General features: G+C 40.7%; 1 protein-coding gene across 3 annotated transcripts; it reads left to right on the plus strand.

Annotated features, from left to right (window-relative positions):
- Nucleotides 1-5,417: 5,417 nt before the first annotated feature.
- Nucleotides 5,418-19,286, plus strand: LOC118398322 (sodium channel subunit beta-1-like). Of its 3 annotated transcripts, none has more exons than XM_035793544.2 (8): nt 5,418-5,732; nt 6,632-6,796; nt 6,950-7,162; nt 7,322-7,488; nt 12,610-12,847; nt 13,040-13,181; nt 14,697-14,771; nt 18,917-19,286. In XM_035793544.2, the coding sequence occupies exons 3-7, from the start codon at nt 7,114-7,116 to the stop codon at nt 14,764-14,766; spliced, it is 666 nt and encodes a 221-aa protein (XP_035649437.1). In that variant the 5' UTR covers nt 5,418-5,732; nt 6,632-6,796; nt 6,950-7,113; the 3' UTR covers nt 14,767-14,771; nt 18,917-19,286. The 3 variants fall into 3 exon arrangements, with proteins under 3 accessions (XP_035649437.1, XP_035649438.1, XP_035649439.1); XM_035793545.2 differs by having other exon boundaries at nt 6,632-6,785; XM_035793546.2 differs by lacking the exon at nt 6,632-6,796.
- Nucleotides 19,287-20,094: the final 808 nt, after the last annotated feature.

A 20,094-nucleotide genomic window follows, 5' to 3' on the forward strand; every position in this document is an offset into this window, starting at 1 on the left:
CAGTTCTTTCTGCTGTTCAAAAAGAAGACTACTAGGACTAACCGATGGAGCGGTCATTGTGACGTTACGGGGAGACGGCAAGTCCTCAGCAGAGGCTGCCCCAGTGGTAACTTCAAGAATACCACTCTCCATCAAATTTGCCTTCAATATCAACCTAATAGAATTGTAGACTTTTATCACTAATTTCAACCTTGTAGTGTTCAGCAACCTTCAACAGCTGTTCTTTAGTACATAATTCTAACAGTTCCTCTCTACGTAAGACACCATATTCACAAGAAAAAAAAATCTCGCTCTTCTCCTCTGCTGAGCTCACCAGACCACAACCAGAGAAATGACAATCGCACTGGGCACCACAGAAACCTACAGTAACTCAACCCTAGTCTTTGTGCGGATTTGTGATGGGTAATTACACACTGTAGCCCGCTGGCAAGGAAATAAACCCCCCAGCACGCTGGCAGATTCCCCCAAGCCACAGATGTGCCCCCGAGACCACTGCTCAGTCCAGACACCACACAAAAATAACAAACAAAATAACCATGCCCAACGTATTCCAAAGTGAAACACGTCGCTAAGCCTAATAGAGGATTTTTTTTTATATAGCTCCGGGTAGCTAGTGTCACTACCCTACCCAAATCTCCCACTGAGGTACACAGCCGATTGTACTCACCTCCTCGGACCGATGTCCCAACAGCGAGTAGAGCAAGAGTCTCCAGCCTCCAATATACTTTCTCCAATGCAGCACACAACGAACTATCCACTGCAGTGGCAAGTTTAACAAACAAACAAAACCAGTACTGGGCACCAAACATTACAATTCAAACAAGCTGTAACAAAAGATGCAAACAAAGCACCTACAGAGTTTAACATTAACTCCACATTTTCTCCCAAACACAACACACATACTAGTAAGTCAAATGACACTAGTATTAGTCCTTCATAATGCAACAAAGTACTATATGCCAAAATGTCTAGGAACCAATCTTATGATCCCGGACGAGCCCCCACTTGTCACGAACCGGCTCAAAGCCCATAACAAAAAGGGAGACAATGTGGAGATAAAGAATAACAAAATATATTTATTTAAACACAATTAACAATGCTGTGTGTTTAGTGGTCGCGTGTATACATGTGATAATGAGGGGTGTTGAAAGGTGCCAACGCAAACAAACCAAATAGCCACAAAAATGCCACAATCAAATTCTGTCTGCGTCTGCATGGAGAGAGTCTCCTCTGTGAATGGGGAAGTGATGTATTTATCCTAGGACACACCTGAGCCCAGATGTGTCCCATTTCTCTGACGACCCTCCCGGCTCCGCCCACCGACATCCTGATAAAAAGGAAAACAAGAGCAAAGAGACAGAATCCGGCAGACAGAGTGGGAGGGTGTAGATCGCACAACTTTGCTGATATGAGACAGGTTCTTGTGGCCGTACATGCAAAGAGAGATAGAGCATCGTGTCATGAGAAGCTGCCTGAAAGAGAAAAAACCTAGTGGGCTAAGCAGCAGCATTAGCAATGTCTTTCAAAATGAGACAACTCACAAATGTCGAAACTTAATGACAATGATTCTGAATATGTCAGTGACAGTGAGGATCTGTCCCCAAACCTTGTGACCATTGAGAACCCTGAATCTGAGGACCCCTTACCTACCGACGAACTCCCAGATCCCTCTGAAGATACTGGTAGTGATGTAGGCAGACCAACAGTTGGTGAAGTACAGTAGGTCTGTAGAAGAAGGAAGTCCTTCAGCCATTTCAGCCTTCCTGGCGCTGATGTTGGCTTTGATGAGTCCCAGTCTGGACTGCAAAGCTCCTTTTTTTGTAATTGGACATAGAGTTCACATACAAATCAAATACGAACAGCGTTATGCAATTATATTGACAACATCTCACCCACCTCAAATCTCCCTCAGAGTTAATTTCTGCAAATGTATATAGTTATGATATTTAAGAATAGGAAGTTAGGATAGCCTAAACATGTGAAAGTTGGTTCGGTGTCTCTAGCAAGAATGGTTCAATAGTTACTGTTGGTGAGTTAATTTATGCACATTTATATAATTGTAGTTTATAAAAATAAAAAAAATTGGAAGTTGGGATTGCCTGAACTTGTGAATTTGTGAATTTGTCTCTAGCTTAAATAGGTTCAAGAGATACTGTGGGTTGGTTATTTTATGCTAATTTAAGCAAAATTATATAATTATAGTTAATTTATGTAGTTATAGTTGTTAAAAGTATTTAAGAATTGGAAGTTCGGATAGACTGAACATGAGAATGTTGGTTTGGTGTCTCTAACTTGAAGAGTTCAAGATTTACTGGGAAATGCTGGGATGTGTTTTTCTACTAAAATGATGTTTAATGTAATTATGATGCAACTACGATGGTGATACGATATGGATTACAATTATTATGCTGAATATTAAGGCCATATTAACTTCATGTTACAAACATACACACTCAACCATGCAAATTGGCTTGGTAATTATTTATTTGGACATCACACATATAATCGTACTCTTATCCAGAAATCATACACACATCCAATATCACACACGTAGTATCCTGACCCATATTTTTTGTTTTACATCTGTGGCACTGGCTCACAGGCAAACAGGCAAGGGAATAAAAAAATATCAAAAATAACAAAAATAGTTGTGTTTCCAGCAAACTGACTTTTTGTGGATAAAAGGCTGTGCGTGATGACGTAGTGCACATACAAAATACTTTTACCATTAAATTCCCATGAATGAAAAATACAAGTTAAATGGGTTTCCATATTTCCATCTCTACTGATGGTTTGTCACAAAAACTGTGCCCACTCTGGTCTTGGAATGATGTGTAACAATATTACACATCATGAAATGGTTGGATGGGAACGTGGTTTGTAGCTACGCCAAGTGATTTTTTGTCGACATTTCGTTCACATAGAAAACAGAATCGAAAATTGCCTGCTAGGGTGTGTTTCTATTTATGCCTAACTGTCTTGTGTCAATAAAAAAAGAGCTGGACATAATGATGTCACACCTAGGAAAAAGAACAGCTTAAGCAAAAACCTACAGTGTCAAATAAAAATGCAGTTGTTGAAGTGTTTCCATTAGGCCTACCCATTTAGACAAATTGCGCATTATTAAATTGGCGACAGCCTGTATGCCCTCCCACCTATCTGTTTCAAGTCTTAGGTAGCCCGCAAAAGCCAGCATGGATAGAATGCAATAATTGGCTAATATTTGCAATATTCTAATAATTATCATGTGCCAACATATCGCCAAGGTCCATGCCATTGTGAAACTTTCACTCCTGTAGATCTAGAATAATTGGATTGTGAAACTTGCCAGCCACCAAGACAAGCAGGGAAGCAATTCAGACATTTTTGAAAGGCAGGACAATTGTTGTCCTGCAAAGAAACGTCATTTTTATAGTTGACATTTTTTATTTTGCTATAGCAGTAGGCATTTAGAATTAAATGGGGAGTGGAGTTTATAGTTACGTGATTACATCATGTGCCCTGCGTACCTTCAAATGTATTCGGCAATCATAATTCGTTAGAAAAACACATTTTCGCCATAATTTGCCTCAGTAAAAAAGTTTGACAAAATAAAAATTCACACTTGTCAAATGGATTAAAATGTTTTCGATCTTTAGAAAATGTCTCCTATATCTTTGTTTCCGTTACAAGTCGCAATGATTCATTTTGGGGGGATCAATCGGTCAATGGAAACCTGCCTGCAGCTTCCATCCGATTGGCGATAGATTTTCATGTGAATACTTTAGAATCCGCATAAAGAAAATATGAGCATTTCCAACCGTTGGTATTTCCAAAAAATTGACTTGTTGTGGATAAAAATCAGTGAGTGATGACATAGCACACACAAAATGTAGCCTATTTTTTCGCTGAAGTATTCATGTACCGAATAAAAATCTAATGTTCAATGGGTTTTCATCGCATTTTCAACTCTACAATAGTTTTGTCATAAAAACTGTTGTGTTAAATAGAAAATGTGCCTACTCTGGTTTTGGAACCTGCGCTCTAACTAACAGCTCACAGATACAGTGCGGTGTGGTTAGGCTGTGAAGGTTGTCTAGTCTACATTATGAGATTATTATGGATAAGAGTGATAATATTTGTATTTGTCAAACAGCAGTCAAGACAGAATAAGACCCCAGAATAAGACCCTCCATATTTATTGATTAAGGTATTCACTTTCTGTACAATAGAAGATGTTTAGACCCAGACAGCTTTTAGGGAAACACTTGTGACCTCTCTTTGAGTTAAACCCTGGAAGAAGAGTAGCTAGCTGCAGTGGCGGCCTGGGCCGGTGGGGCTATTGAGCCCCACATTTAGGGGCAAAATATATATATATAATGATACTTTTATGGGGGGCTTGCTTATTTTGGCATAAAAAATATATATATCAATGAGTTACTAAAGCCGCATACACTCTTTTTTTGTTTTCTTGAGTAAGGCAGCTCCAAAATGCCGGTGTTTTAGCCTAGCTCAGTGCTTTCTGTGGTGGTGGGGCGAGCCAGCAAAAAATAGGAGCGCTGCGCCGTGATTGGCTCTGTGTTCTGTCACTCATGGGGACACTATGTCATTGCGAAGTTAATGTCCTTAGTAAGGGTAGACATCTTTGGGTCCTGCCATAGAGTTGTATTACAAGTGCCCTTACAAGAAGCTTCAAGGTCATTGGCCACAGATAAAATGACATCAAATCGCATTATATGTACAGTAGCTTTGATTGGACTGATCATGTCAACATCTTACTTAGCTAGCAGTCATCATGCATGTTTGACAATCTACTGTCAAATAATTTTTAATCCTCGTCATATGAAGAGAAACAATGAAGAGAAACGATAGATAAAAGGTATCGGTGCTCATCGACCATTGGACATAAAGATTACCCAACAAGTTGGAAATTGCAAATTCAACAATGAGCGGTTTGGAAGGAATCAGTGGCTAACTGCAGTCAGTGCAAAGCAACCGGTAGCCTGCTATTCAATGGAATTTTTTTCTTCAGAGTTCCCCCCCATAAATCGAGAGAATGCCAGACTTTGATGACAAAGTTTGATCACAAAACCCCCAAGTCAGAACAGTAGGCAAAATGAATAGATGAAAATAGACCAAATTATTAGGGTGAGGCACATGGGCTACTAACAGTTTACTACGGTATACATATCTCCCTGGCATATTATATAATTTATACTGCAGCATACAATACATTTTTTAACTCACCTTGTTGTGCTGTGCTCACTTGAACAGGACGGTGACGCGGCATATTATGTTTTTAAAGTCAGTAAAAGAGGCTGTATGAACTGTTTCGCTGCCAGACCAGGCTCCGCTGATACCCTGTTGTAGCAGTGGTACGGTGTTGGGACAGCTGGGACTTTTCTTGTGAAGGCGAACCTCATTCAACTATTGTGGCTATTCCTTGTGGCGAGCTTCACACAGTTGTCCTGCTCAGTTTGGAAGATGCTGCAGTCAGATGCACTGCGGTAAAAAATAACGCCAGACAGGGAGGGAGAAAGAAGTCTGTATTATTCGCAATGCCAGCCCGTGAGAAATATCCAGGGTCCTTTGATGCGTGGGATAATTTTTGCCACTCAAAAGAACAGCGCTTCATTAAATAATTTGTTGATCCTTCAGAAGGAAAGGATAGCCCACATTTTTCCCCGGAGAACGGACAAATCGGGATAAGGAGGCTATTTTTTTCAGAAGGGACAACGTGAGGGCAGTAAAATGTGAGACAATGCTAAATATGATTATTTAAACCAAATAGTGCAATAAAACATTTACAGTGTTCCTAAAAAAATGTAGATATATAATTGGTATGTAGCTTATGTAGCCTAGGTCGTCTTTCATATGGCATGCAATTAATTATTCATGTAGCCTATTCTGTGGCATGCGATTTTACATTAGGCTATTTAGCCATAGACCTACAGTATCGACAGATTATTCAAATAAGCATAATATATAAACTAATTTCAAAGCTATGCCATCTTTAGTGGTGCACTGCCTTTATAACCATGTGAATATCATTTAGAACTAGGCCTATTATTCTAATAGAACATCAGACTACAGTTGGTATAAATAGCCTGTAAAGATAATAATAGCTCAGTGTAATTGATATTAAGACTTCAGGGAACTGATAATCCCAGGCCAGGGTGTAGATTTGTAATCACTTTGTGTCAACAAAGATCTGGAACAATAGAAAAATATGACCATAATCACAGCTATAGTTTAGCGATACACTGAGCTCCAAAAGTATTGGGACAGTGACTCATTTTTTGGTTGTTTTGGCTTTGTAGTCCAGCACTTTGGATTTGAAATGATACAATGACTATGAGGTTAAAGTGCAGACTGTCAGGGGTATTTTCATCCAGTCAGTTCTTAGCCTATTGGCGTTTAATAGTTTACACTTTATTAGAGTGAGTAATCATCCACTCAAAGGAACATTATTTAATTAAAATCAACAAGCTCCAGAGTCTTCCAATAACACTTTTGTAAACACTAATTGTAAACAAATATTCATGATAATACTTGCATGTATCCTCACTGTGCATGGAAACAGTAGCCTATGTAACAAAGTAAATTAATTAATGCAATAGTCTTTGATGAAAAGTTTTTTTCCCATTTAAAGAGAAGCGCATGGCGCTAAGAGCATGGCACCAAGAGCATGGCACCAAGAACATGGCACCAAGAGCATGGCACCAAGAGCATAGCACCAAGAGCATAGCACCAAGAGCATAGCACTTGCAATGCCAGGATGGTGGGTTCCATTCCCGGGACCACCAGTGAGTAAAATGTATGCATGCATGTCTGTAAATTGCTTTGGATAAAAGCATCTGCTTGATGACAAATATTTTGATTATTATTATATTAAGTGTTAGTTTAAGTATTTTATCATGTCAAATGTAGTATTGAAGGTGTTGGGACTTCTATTGTTGTTATTTCTAAGGTAATTCTGGAGGAAGCAATTTCAGTCCCTACCATTTCTCAAACAACGTCTTCCTGGATAACATCTCAAAGGAATATCTTACAATCAAGTGTTCAAAGAAGAGCCTTTTTTAGGCTTCTCAGCCCTAGGATCTGTACTTTCATTGCTACATTACACTTAAGGACATGTCTGCTGTGCGACTGCTGTTCCTGTTTCTGCTTTGTTCCCATTTTGGTAAGTGGAGTTGACCACCGTTGTGGATTGACCATTTGTGTATAGTCACATCTTTCAGTATATGGATATTCTTCAGTGTACTATTGAATTATGAATCTACCCATTTCTACAACCAAAATGTTAAGCACTAATAACATGTCTTCTCTCTTCTGTATCAAGTGTCCCTGTGCCATGGGGCCTGTTCAGAGGTGGACTCGGACACTGAGGCCGTTGCAGGCAAAGGGTTCAAACTGGGCTGCATCTCCTGTAAGATGAGGCCTGAGGTGGAGGCTTCTGCCACGGTCAACTGGTATTTCAAGGCCAAAGGGGAAGCTGAATTTGCTCATGTGAGTATCTGAGATGGATTATGATTGCTATAGTAGTTCAAATTGCTGCCACAGCAGTAGATTGTAGGATTACGCTTCAATCACACCGACAGTGTCATTGCAGATTGGTTTACGTTGTCCTTTAGACAAACCTGTCTTACTCCGTATGGTCCAGAGCCCATCCTTAAGCCCACAACCACAAGGCACAACACACAAAGGTTTGCACGCTTACATGCACATGCACACACGCACGCACATACCACAATGGCCAACCACATAATATGGCAGAGTGCTGCGTGCATTTCAGATAGAATCAATCTGGATGACATTTTAGATCTCAGAGATCACTAGGGCCACTGGGACAGCCGATAGGCAGATACAGTGCATTCGGAAAGTATTCAGACCCCTTGACATATTCCACATTTTGTTACAGCCTCGTTCTAAAATGTATAAAATATTTTTCCCCCCTCATCAATCTACACACAATACCCCATAATGATAAAGCAAAAACAGGTTTAGAATATTTTTTGCAAATGTATAAAAATGTTTACATTAATGACTTATTTATTCAGACCCTTTGCTATGAGACTCGAAAATGAGATCAGGCACATCCTGTTTCCATTGATCGTCGTTGAGATGTTTCTACAACTTGATTGGAGTCCACCTGCGGTAAATTCAATTGCTTGGACATGATTTGGAAAGGCACAAAACTGTCTATATAAGGTTGACAGTGGATGTCAGAGCAAAAACCAAGCTATGAGGTTGAAGGAATTGTCCATAGAGCAAAACACCAGTCTCAACGTCAATAGTGAAGAGGCGACTCCAGGATGCAGGCATTCTAGGCAGAGCTCCTCTGTCCAGTGTCTGTGTTCCTTTGCCCATCTTAATATTTCATTTTTATTGGCCAGTCTGAGATATGGCTTTTTCTTTGCAATTCTGCCTAGAAGGCCAGCATCCCTGAGTCACCTCTTGACGTTGAGACTGGTGTTTTGCGGATACTATTTAATGAAGCTGCCAGTTAAAAAAAGAATAATGTATTTCACCTTTATTTAACCAGGTAGGCTAGTTGAGAACAAGTTCTCATTTACAACTGCAACCTGGCCAAGATAAAGCAAAGCAGTGCGACACAAACAACAACAGAGTTACGCATGGAATAAACAAGCGTACAGTCAATAACAAAATAGAAAAATAAGTCTATATACAGTGTGTGCAAATGGAGTGAGGAGGAAAGGCAATAAATAGGCCATTACAATTTAGCAAATTAACACAGGAGTGATAGATGAGCAGATGGTGATGTGCAAGTGGAAATACTGGTGTGCAAAAGAGCAGAAAAGTAAATAAAACAATATGGGGATGAGGTAGTGAGATTGGGTGGGCTATGTACAGCTGCAGCGATCGGTTAGCTGCTCAGATAGCTGATGTTTAAAGTTAGTGAGGGAGATTTAAGTCTCCAGCTTCAGTGATTTTTGCATTTCGTTCCAGTCATTGGCAGCAGAGAACTTGAAGGAAAGGCGGCCAAAGGAAGTGTTGGCTTTGGGGATGACCAGTGAGATATACCTGCTGGAGCGTGTGCTATGGGTGGGTGTTGTTATCATGACCAGTGAGCTGAGATAAGGAGGAGCTTTAGATGACCTGGAGCCAGCGGGTCTGTCGACGAATATGGAGCGAGGGCCAGCCGACTAGAGCATACAGGTTGCAGTGGTGGGTGGTATAAGGGGCTTTGGTAACAAACCGGATGGCACTGTGATAGACTGCATCCAGTTTGCTAAGTAGAGTATTGGAAGCTATTTTGTAAATTACATCGCTGAAGTCGAGGATCGGTAGGATAGTCAGTTTTACGAGTGTATGTTTGGCAGCGTGAGTGAAGGAGGCTTTGTTGCGAAATAGGAAGCCGATTCTAGATGTCATTTTGGATTGGAGATGTTTGATATGAGTCTTGAAGGAGAGTTTTACAGTCTAGCCAGACACCTAGGTATTTGTAGTTGTCCACATATTCTAAGTCAGAACTGTTCAGAGGAGTGATGCTAGTCAGGCAGGCGGGTGCGGGCAGCGAACGGTTGAAAAGCATGTATTTGGTTTTACTAGCATTTAAGAGCAGTTGGAGGCCATGGAAGGAGGGTTGTAATGAAGCTCATTTGGAGGTTAGTTCAAATCAAATCTAATTTTATTTGTCACATACACATGGTTAGCAGATGTTAATGCGAGTGTAGCGAAATGCTTGTGCTTCTCGTTCCGACAATGCAGTAATAACCAACAAGTAATCTAACTAACAATTACAAAACTACTGTCTTATACACACAAGTGTAGGGGGATAAAGAATATGTACATAAAGATATATGAATGAGTGATGGTACAGAGCGGCAGAGGCAAGAGTACAGTATATACATATGAGATGAGTATGTAAACAAAGTGGCATAGTTAAAGTGGCTAGTGATACATGTATTACATAAAGATGCAGTAGATGATATAGAGTACAGTATATACGTATACATATGAGATGAATAATGTAGGGTGTGTAAACATTATATTAGGTAGCATTTTTTAAAGTGGCTAGTGATATATTTGACATAATTTCCCATCAATTCCCATTATTAAAGTGGCTGGAGTTGAGTGTTGGCAGCAGTCTGATGGCCTTTAGATCGAAGCTGTTTTTCAGTCTCTCGGTCCCAGCTTTGATGCACCTGTACTGACCTCGCCTTCTGGATGATAGCGGGGTGAACAGGCAGTGGCTCGGGTGGTTGTTGTCCTTGATGATCTTTATGGCCTTCCTGTAACATCGGGTAGTGTAGGTGTCCTGGAGGGCAGGTAGTTTGCCCCCGGTGATGCGTTTTGCAGACCTCACTACCCTCTGGAGAGCCTTACGGTTGTGGGCGGAGCAGTTGCCGTACCAGGCGGTGATACAGCCCGCCAGGATGCTCTCGATTGTGCATCTGTAGAAGTTTGTGAGTGTCCAAAGAAGGGCCAGATGTATACAGAATGGTGTCGTCTGCTTAGAAGTGGATCAGGGAATCACCCGCAGCAAGAGCGACATCGTTGAGATATACAGAGAAAAGAGTCGGCCTGAGAATTAAACCCATGTGGTACCCCCATAGAGACTGCCAGAGGTCTATTTTTGTTTCATCAGACCAGACAACATTTCTCCAAAAAGTACGATCTTTGTCCCCATGTGCAGTTGCAAACCATAGGCTGGCTTTTTTATGGCGGTTTTGGAGCAGTGGCTCTTTCCTTGCTGAGCGGCCTTTCAGGTTATGTCGATATAGGACTCGCTTTACTGGGATATAGGAAACTGCCTGTTTCCTCCAGCATCTTCATAAGGTCCTTTGCTGTTGTTCTGGGATTGATTTGCACTTTTCACACCAAAGTACGTTCATCTCTAGGAGACAGAACGCGTCTCCTTCCTGAGCGGTATGACGGCTGCGCGGTCCCATGGTGTTTATACTTGCGTGCTATTGTTTGTACAGATGAACGTGATACCTTCAGGCGTTTGGAAATGGCTCCCAAGGATGAATCAGACTTGTGGAGGTGTCCACTTTTTTTCTGAGGTCTTGGCTGATTTCTTTTAATTTTCCCATGCTGTCAAGCAAAGAGGCACTGAGTTTGTAGGTAGGTCTTGAAGTACATCCACTGGTACCCCTCCAATTGACTCCAATGATGTCAATTAGCCTATCAAAAGCTTCTAAAGCCATAACATAATTTTCTGGAATTTTCCAAGCTGTTTAAAGGCACTGTCAACGTAGTGTATGTAAACTTCTGACCCACTGGAATTGTGATACAGTGGATTATAAGTGAAATAATCTGCCTGTAAACAATTGTTGGAAAAATTACTTGTGTCATGCACAAGGTAGAGGTCTTAAACAACTTGCCAAAACTATAGTTTGTTAACAAGAAATGTGTGGAGTGGTTGAAAAACTAGTTTTAATAATGACTCCAACCTAAGTGTATGTAAACTTCTGACTTCAACTGTAGGTAAACAATTAACCATAATCCCAACTCATGACGTTACTACTCTGCATGAATTTACAGGTAGCTAACCATCCAGGTTCAATGTTAGCTACCTATAAATAGCAAGTAAATTGCTCAGAGATACAAATAATAAGATTATGCATGTAATGTTATTGAGTGAACCAGCTAATGTTAACTAGTCAGTTAAGAACAAATTCCTACCCTGGCCAAACCCAGACAACTTTGGCCAATTGTGCACCACCCTATGGGACTCCCAATCATAGCTGGTTCTGATACAGCCTGGGATTGAACCAGGGCCTGTAATAATGCCTCTAGCATTGAGATACAGTGCCTTAGTCCGCTGCGCCACTGGTTGCCCTTAGTTTGAAGATGTAATCCGGAGACAGGTGTTTCCTCCATCTCCTTAGCTATCATACTCTAATTCCACTGATTTCAAAACTCAGTCCTCCAGAAAGTGGAGTGCCATACTTATGCAGTTCTACTACGCAATATATATATATTTTTAAGCCTCGTTAGACAGGATTACCAACACATACTGATCAGCTCAAATAGACAGAAACATGCTATGTTGCAGACCAATCTGAACTCATCTCTCGGCATGTCCAGCCCACTCATTATCTCAGCCAATCATGGTTGCTGTCTTTTTCTGTGACTAAACCAACTAGACTCGTAATTTAACAATGTTATTCTTATTTACAGATGGCATACAACTTTGTTTTTAAGGCACATGAAAGTTTACATGTTCCAGAAAGCATTTCTCCAAAAAAATGCATTTTGATAAAATCAAAAAGTTGACATTCAAATGACTCTCCTGTGAAGTAGTGACCCTTCAACATATCCCTAGTTTCCTGAAACGAGTCGCAAATGTGCAAACTTTTCTAAAAACCTGTTTTGCTTTGTCATTAAGGTGTATTGTGTGTAGATTGATGATATATATATTTTTTAAATACATTTTTGAATAAGGCTGTAACAAAATGTGGAAAAAGTCTAGGGGTCTGAATACTTTCCGAATGCTCACAGCTACTGTATGTAACTTTGGGTATACTTTCCTAATCAAGGGACCTCTCTCAAAACACAGCTGTATCCTTTGGATGTTGCCAGGTATGGGTGGGGATCTAGGAAGTGAACCGAGAGATCTTCAGTGCCAGGGGAACAACCCAGATTTCATTGTGTCATTAGATATATAATTACGATGAGGAGGGCCCCCACATTGTGGATGAGCGCTTTGAGGAGCGCGTCGACTGGAACGGCAGTAAGAGGAGCCAAGACATACAGGATGCATCCATCTACCTCTTCAATGTCACCTTCAATGACTCGGGCACCTACAGTTGCCACTTCCACCGGCTCTTGACGTATGAGTTCTACGAATACCAGACTGTTGTCAGCAAGCTTGTGCACCTGAAAGTTGTGGCTAAAGGTTCAGTATTACAATACAGACATGCTTTTTGTAAGCAATTTGAATTCCGATGTCAATTATCCCGATTGTTAGGAAACATTTAGGACTTGAAATGAAGCTTGTAAGTGTTTTGTAAGTGCTAAGAGCCTATGTGGTGCCTACTGAGTGCTTTGACTCCCCCCTCTTTCTCCCATTCTCTCCCTCTCTCTCTAGCCACCAGAGGGACAGCCTCCATAGTCTCTGAGGTGATGATGTATGTGTCCATCATCGGGCTACAGGCTTGGCTCTACATAGAGATGGTATACTGCTTCAGAAAGATCTCAGCTGCAGGAGAGGAAGCATTAAGAGAAAGCGCGTGAGTAACACTGTAACCCTACTTCCTCTCCTGCAGCTGTATCCTTTCGTTTTAGGTCCTCTATTACGGTCTCCCTATGTAAAATCTCACTGCCCTTGTCTGTTATGAACCTGTCCATCCTGTTGATTTGTGTTCTCTCCTCTCTCTTCCATAGTGCTGAGTAGTGCAATTCCTCTGTTCCTCCTTGTTCAATATTCTCTCCCTGTACTCTTGTCTGTCTTTCTCTCGATCTTCGTCTTCCTTGCCACTCCCATTCTCTCTCATTCTTTCCATCTCTGTGTCTCACAATCATCACATTTTCCACTCTCTAGAAAAGCCAAAGAAGGTACTTTTCCTGAAAAACGTTTGCTTGCTTGCTTCAGCAGTCTAGAAGTATGTTTAAATAGCTTAAAAGCTCATGTAAAATTCAAGTTGAAAAGAAGTTGGAGTTAAATATAGTTGTGTCAGGAGGGGAACTCATGTATTCCGTTGACATCACATTTCATTGAACATAAAATGTGTATGATACTACATTTGGCCTTGGTGTTTAGGCTGTGCTCTGTGGGGTGCTGCCAACGTGGGAAAAGTGCTCAATTAATGTATACAATCAAAAGCAAGCTATAGGTAGGGAGCAGAGTATCTGCCATGCCCCGCATAGATAGAATAACAGAACCAAAAGCGGGTGGAGGCTGGGGAGCTGGATGGCAAAAGCACAGCAGTTGCAAGCGATGGTGCTTGCTGAATGGCGAAACTGAATAAGCTGCCATTTAAATAAATGATATTCAGTCTCTGATTGAATGTTAGCTCAGTCGACACTGCTTGCTTCGCTTTGCTACATTAAAGTAATACATCTGGTTACTTAAGTTGGATGCACGGTTGCTTGATGGAAGGATAAAGAAAGTTATTATGGATGGATGGAGTGATGAAAGAAGGTTAGACGTGTTGTTGTACGGATAGAGAGGTTAGAGGAGTACGTGGATTGATAGCGGATATGAATGATTAGATGAAAAAGAGTGGAATTAGACATAGGAATAGTAGGAGATATGCAGTGTAGTTTAACTTATTGAAATGCTTTAAGTAATGAGAGTGGTTTGAATGGTTATAGATGGATAGATGGAGGGCTGAATGATTAAGGTTAGGATGAAAACATAGAGATAGTTAGGATGCAACATGTTATCTGTCCCACTATGAGTTAATAAACAAACTGAAAGGGTGGAGTGTGTTTGTTGTTTGAACAGTTATAGAGCAAAGCCTAGCGATTTAATGCCACCTGTAGTTATGGAATGTTTTCTCACACGTATAATTCATTGGCTGATCCCTCCTGATGACCTGCATGGAATTATGTGATCCTTCCTTAATCCATAGGATGTTGACTATGTCAAAATGGTGTAAGTCCTTAATGGCTCTGCCTATGCTAATACAGGTATTTGGGCACTAGAGTCCTCTATCAATCTCCATGAGATGAAATATCAGGTTTTTAGGTAATAAGCGGATGATGATATTCTAACCATTTCTATCTTTCTCCTTTCTTTCCAGGAATGCAGAATATTTAGCTATAGCCTCAGAGAGTAAAGATAACTGTGCAGGGGTGCAAGTGGCAGAATAACCCAGGTATGTCATGAAAAAAACTGCTATCAGCAAGTAAAAAGATAAGTAAACTCAAAGTATAAACAATGTAAATGCAGCACAGCACATAGTAGCCTACACAATTAAACTATCAGATTCATGCACATTGAGAGGCATTTTCATCTAACAGAGTTCAACTCTCCTTGACCTCTCTCTTGGCGCAGGATACAGTGCCTTCAGAAAGTATTCATACCCCTTATTCCACATTTTGTTGTGTTACAGCCTGAATTCAAAACTGATTAAATAGATTTGTTTTGTCACCCATCTACACACAAAATGACAATGTGAAATGTATATATATATATATATATATTTTTTTTTTTAGCAAATGTAATGGAAATTAAATACAGAAATATCTCATTTAGATAAGTATTAACGGTAGCTCACTCCAGTAACCACGATCACAGCTGTTCCCTGGTGGCTTTATTCTGTAGTTTTAGTCAGAATTATCACCCTCCGTGAGAACAATAAAGTCAATGAAAATACAGTTAAGCACACTCTTACAACTTTCTTGTCTTACCAGTGACTTATTAGCTTGATATAACTCTGAAGTGCTTACACACAAACAGCTTAGCCGGAGCTATAACAGTATCAGATTAAACACATGAATAAAGGAAAAATACCTCACTGTCTGCTTATTGCAGAAGGGAGGAAATCAAAAACGTATTATTCCTGGCATGAATTCACGCTTCATGCTTAATTATTATAACGTTACCGTCTTAACATACACACTTCAACCTTTACTAGCTTTACTACCCCCGAAGACATGGACACTTAGCTAACACAGCGCAGGATTGCCTTCAACGATAATAATCCCCGTTACAACAGTTCTTAGCCACGTAGTTCCACTTGTCTTATCATTTTCCCCGCATAGCGAACACGTAAACAATTCAAACAAAAAAACAACGACTTAGACTTAGCGGTTAAACTGTTAGTTACATTAACACCCCTGAGTCAATACATTTTCAAATCAAATCAAATTTTAGTTGTCACATGCGCCGAATACAACAAGTGTTGGCTCATTGTCCTGTGGAAAAACAAATGATAGTCCCACTAAGCCCAAACCAGATGGGATGGTGTATCACCATGGGATGCTGTGGTAGCCATGCTGATTATTTGTGCCTTGATTTCTAAATAAATCACAGACAGTGTCACCAGCAAAGCACCCCTACACCATAACACCTCCTCCTCCATGCTTTACAGTGGGAAATACACATTCCAGAGATAATATAATAATAATAATAATATATGCCATTTAGCTGACGCTTTTATCCAAAGCGACTTACAGTCATGTGTGCATACATTCTACGTATGGGTGGTCCCGGGAATCGAACCCACTACCCTGGCGTTACAAGCGCCATGCTCTACCAACTGAGCCACAGAAGGACCACTAGATAATCTGTTCACCCACACCGCGCCTCACAAAGACATGGCGGTTGGAACCAAAAATCTACAATTTGGACTCTAGACTAAAGGACAAATTTCCACTGGTCTAATGTCCATTGGTCGTGTTTCTTGGCCCAAGCAAGTCTCTTCTTCTAATTTGTGTCCTTCAGTAGTGGTTTCCTTGCAGCAATTCAACAATGAATGCCTGATTCATACAGTTTCTTCTGAACAGTTGACGTTGAGATGTGTCTGTTACTTGAACTCTGTGAAGCATTTATTTGGGCTGCAATTTCTGACACTGATAACTCTAATGAACATTCTCTGCAGCAGAGGTAACTCTGGGTCTTCCATTCCTGTACCGTTCCTCATGCGATCCAGTTTCATCATAGCGCTTGATGGTTTTTGCGACTGCACTTGAACTTTCAAAGTTCTTGAAATGTTCCATATTGACTGAACTTCATGACTTAAAGTAATAATGGACTGTCGTTTCTCTTTGCTTATTTGAGATGTTCTTACTATAAGTTAGGGAGAACGACTTTATCTTTGTAGTGACTGTGTGTATTGATACCCATACACTGCTCAAAAAAATAAAGGGAACACTAAAATAACACATCCTAGATCTGAATGAAGAAATATTCTTAATAAATAGTTTTTTCTTTACATAGTTAAATGTGCTGACAACAAAAGCACACAAAAATGATCAATGGAAATCAAATGTATCAACCCACGGAGGTCTGGATTTGGAGTCACACTCAAAATTAAAGTGGAAAACCACACTACAGGCTGATCCAACTTTGATGTAATGTCCTTAAAACAAGTCAAAATGAGGCTCAGTAGTGTGTGTGGCCTCCACGTGTCTGTATGACCTCCCATCAATACCTGTGCATGCTCCTGATAAGGTGGCGGATGGTCTCCTGAGGGATCTCCTCCCAGACCTGGACTAAAGCATCCGCCAACTCCTGGACAGTCTGTGGTGCAACGTGGCGGACGTTGGTGGATTGAGCGAGACATGATGTCCCAGATGTGCTCAATTGGATTCAGGTCTGGGGAACGGGCGGGCCAGTCCATAGCATCAATGCCTTCCTCTTGCAGGAACTGCTGACACACTCCAGCCACATGAGGTCTAGCATTGTCTTGCATTAGGAGGAACCCAGGGCCAACCGCACCAGCATATGGTCTCACAAGGGGTCTGAGGATCTCATCTCGGTACCTAATGGCAGTCAGGCTACCTCTGGCGAGCACATGGAGGGCTGTGCGGCCCCCCAAAGAAATGCCACCCCACACCATGACTGACCCACCGCCAAACCGGTCATGCGGTAGGATGTTGCAGGCAGCAGAATGTTCTCCACGGCGTCTCCAGACTGTCACGTCTGTCACATGTCTGTCACATGTGAACCTACTTTCATCTGTGAAGAGCACAGGGCGCCAGTGGCAAATTTGCCAATCTTGGTGTTCTCTGGCAAATGCCAAACATCCTGCACAGTGTTGGGCTGTAAGCACAACCCCCACCTGTGGAAGTCGGGCCCTCATACCACCCTCATGGAGTCTGTTTCTGACCGTTTGAGCAGACACATGCACATTTGTGGCCTGCTGGAGGTCATTTTGCAGGGCTCTTGCAGTGCTCCTCCTGCTCCTCCTTGCACAAAGGCAGAGGTAGCGGTCCTGCTGCTGGGTTGTTGCCCTCCTATGGCCTCCTCCACGTCTCCTGATGTAATGGCCTGTCTCCTGGTAGCGCCTCCATGCTCTGGACACTACGCTGACAGACACAGCAAACCTTCTTGCCACAACTCGCATTGATGTGCCATCCTGGATGAGCTGCACTACCTGAGCCACTTGTGTGGGTTGTAGACTCCGTCTCATGCTACCACTAGAGTGAAAGCACCGCCAGCATTCAAAAGTGACCAAAACATCAGCCAGGAAGCATAGGAACTGAGAATTGCTCTGTGGTTATCACCTGCAGAACCACTCCTTTATTGGGGGTGTCTTGCTAATTGCCTATAATTTCCACCTGTTGTCTATTCCATTTGCACAGCAGCATGTGAAATTTATTGTCAATCGCTGTTGCTTCCTAAGTGGACAGTTTGATTTCACAGAAGTGTGATTGACTTGGAGTTACATTGTGTTATTTAAGTGTTCCCTTTATTTTTTTGAGCAGTGTACATTGGGATAGTCAATCTACCAATAGGTGCCCTTCTTTGTGAGACATTGGAAAACCTCCCTGGTCTTTGTGGTTGAATCTGTGTTTGAAATTCACTACTCGACTGAGGGACCATACAGATAATTGAAGTAGTCAAAAAAATATATGTTTAACAGTATTATTGAGAGTGAGTGAGTTCATGGAGATTATTATGTGACTTTTTATCCTGACCTTTTTTGGTTGATTATTCACTCAAGACATCACTTCAATATGTTAATGTTGCCTTTAATTTGACACTACAGTATATGGTCTTCCACACATACAGTAACGGAACTTGACATTCATTGATTTAAATTATTTTTAAATCTATATTTCTACAGGCCTATAGTACGTTGATGTGCTCTTTTTTATTAATTTGTAAACATTTCTAAAAACAGAACTCCATTATGCGGCATTGTGTGTAGGCCAGTGACACAAAATGTTAGTTTACTCAATTTTAAATTCAGGCTGTAACACAACACAATTTGGAAAAAGTCAATGGGTGCGAATACTTTCTGAAGGCACTGTATGCCATGTGTAATCTATTGATGTTTGCTTCTGCTTTCAGGAATGCAAAGGGATTCGATCTATGTACTGGCCGCATCAGCTATACGACCCCTTGGATCGCATGAAGACATCCTGAAGATGCACAGTATCTACACTTTCTGAGTCTTTATTACTTTTCCTGTTACGTTAATGGATAAATGTGATATGATGACATCATTACTTTGAAAGTAGCATGATATCAGCACCTCTGTATGTATTACACACAAAAGCATGTAACTAATTCAACTAATGAATCCTTATGTGTATGAATCCTTCATCAAGGTATTTTTTGGGTTGTATCGATCTCTCTCTAAAGTGAATGTACATTTATATTAAGAGTTATTGTGAGAGAATTAATCTGATTAAATGGTTATCAAGAGAGCTTTATCACACACTGTATTTAAGTTTTCATTGACTTTTGTGCAATTTTCACGAGTACAATATGTGGTACATTTTCACAACTCTAACCACAAAAATCAAAACAGATCATCAAAATGGCTCATGTTTCAAAACTAAGTACATTTTCAATTGACTGAGTACAACAAACACAAATTCACAAAGCCACTTGTAACACTGCACCAAATCGCTCTTTTAATTTGAATATATATTCAATTTAAGTATCTGTTCTTCAAAATGCAATATTCACTTTACTTTGATATGATTTTCTTGTCATTTTTTAACAATACAATTAACTATCACTTAATCAAACTGCTCAAAACTACTTAACCAAAATTATGTAGTGCCTAGTTAACGTATACAGTTGAAGTTGGAAGTTTACATACACTTAGGTTGGAGTCATTAAAACTCGTTTTTAAACCACTCCACAAATATCTTGAAACTCTGGGGGCGGTATTTTATTTTTGGATAAAAGACGTTCCCGTTTTAAACTGGATATTTTGTCACGACAAGATGCTCGACTATGCATATAATTGACAGCTTTGGATAGAAAACACTCTAACGTTTCCAAAACTGCAAAGATATTGTCTGTGAGTGCAACAGATGTTACAGGCGAAACCCAGATAAAAATCCAATATGGAAGTGCCCCATATTTTGAAAGCGCTGCATGCCAATGACTCCTTATATGGCTGTGAATGAGCTTACGCTTTCTACGTATTCCCCAAGGTGTCTACAGCATTGTGACGTATTCTTACGCATTGGGCATTTTACCACCTTGCCTGGGAGATGAATGACTCGTAGGGA

The sequence above is a fragment of the Oncorhynchus keta genome, chromosome 19, assembly GCF_023373465.1.
Source record: "Oncorhynchus keta strain PuntledgeMale-10-30-2019 chromosome 19, Oket_V2, whole genome shotgun sequence".
NCBI lineage: Eukaryota > Metazoa > Chordata > Actinopteri > Salmoniformes > Salmonidae > Oncorhynchus > Oncorhynchus keta.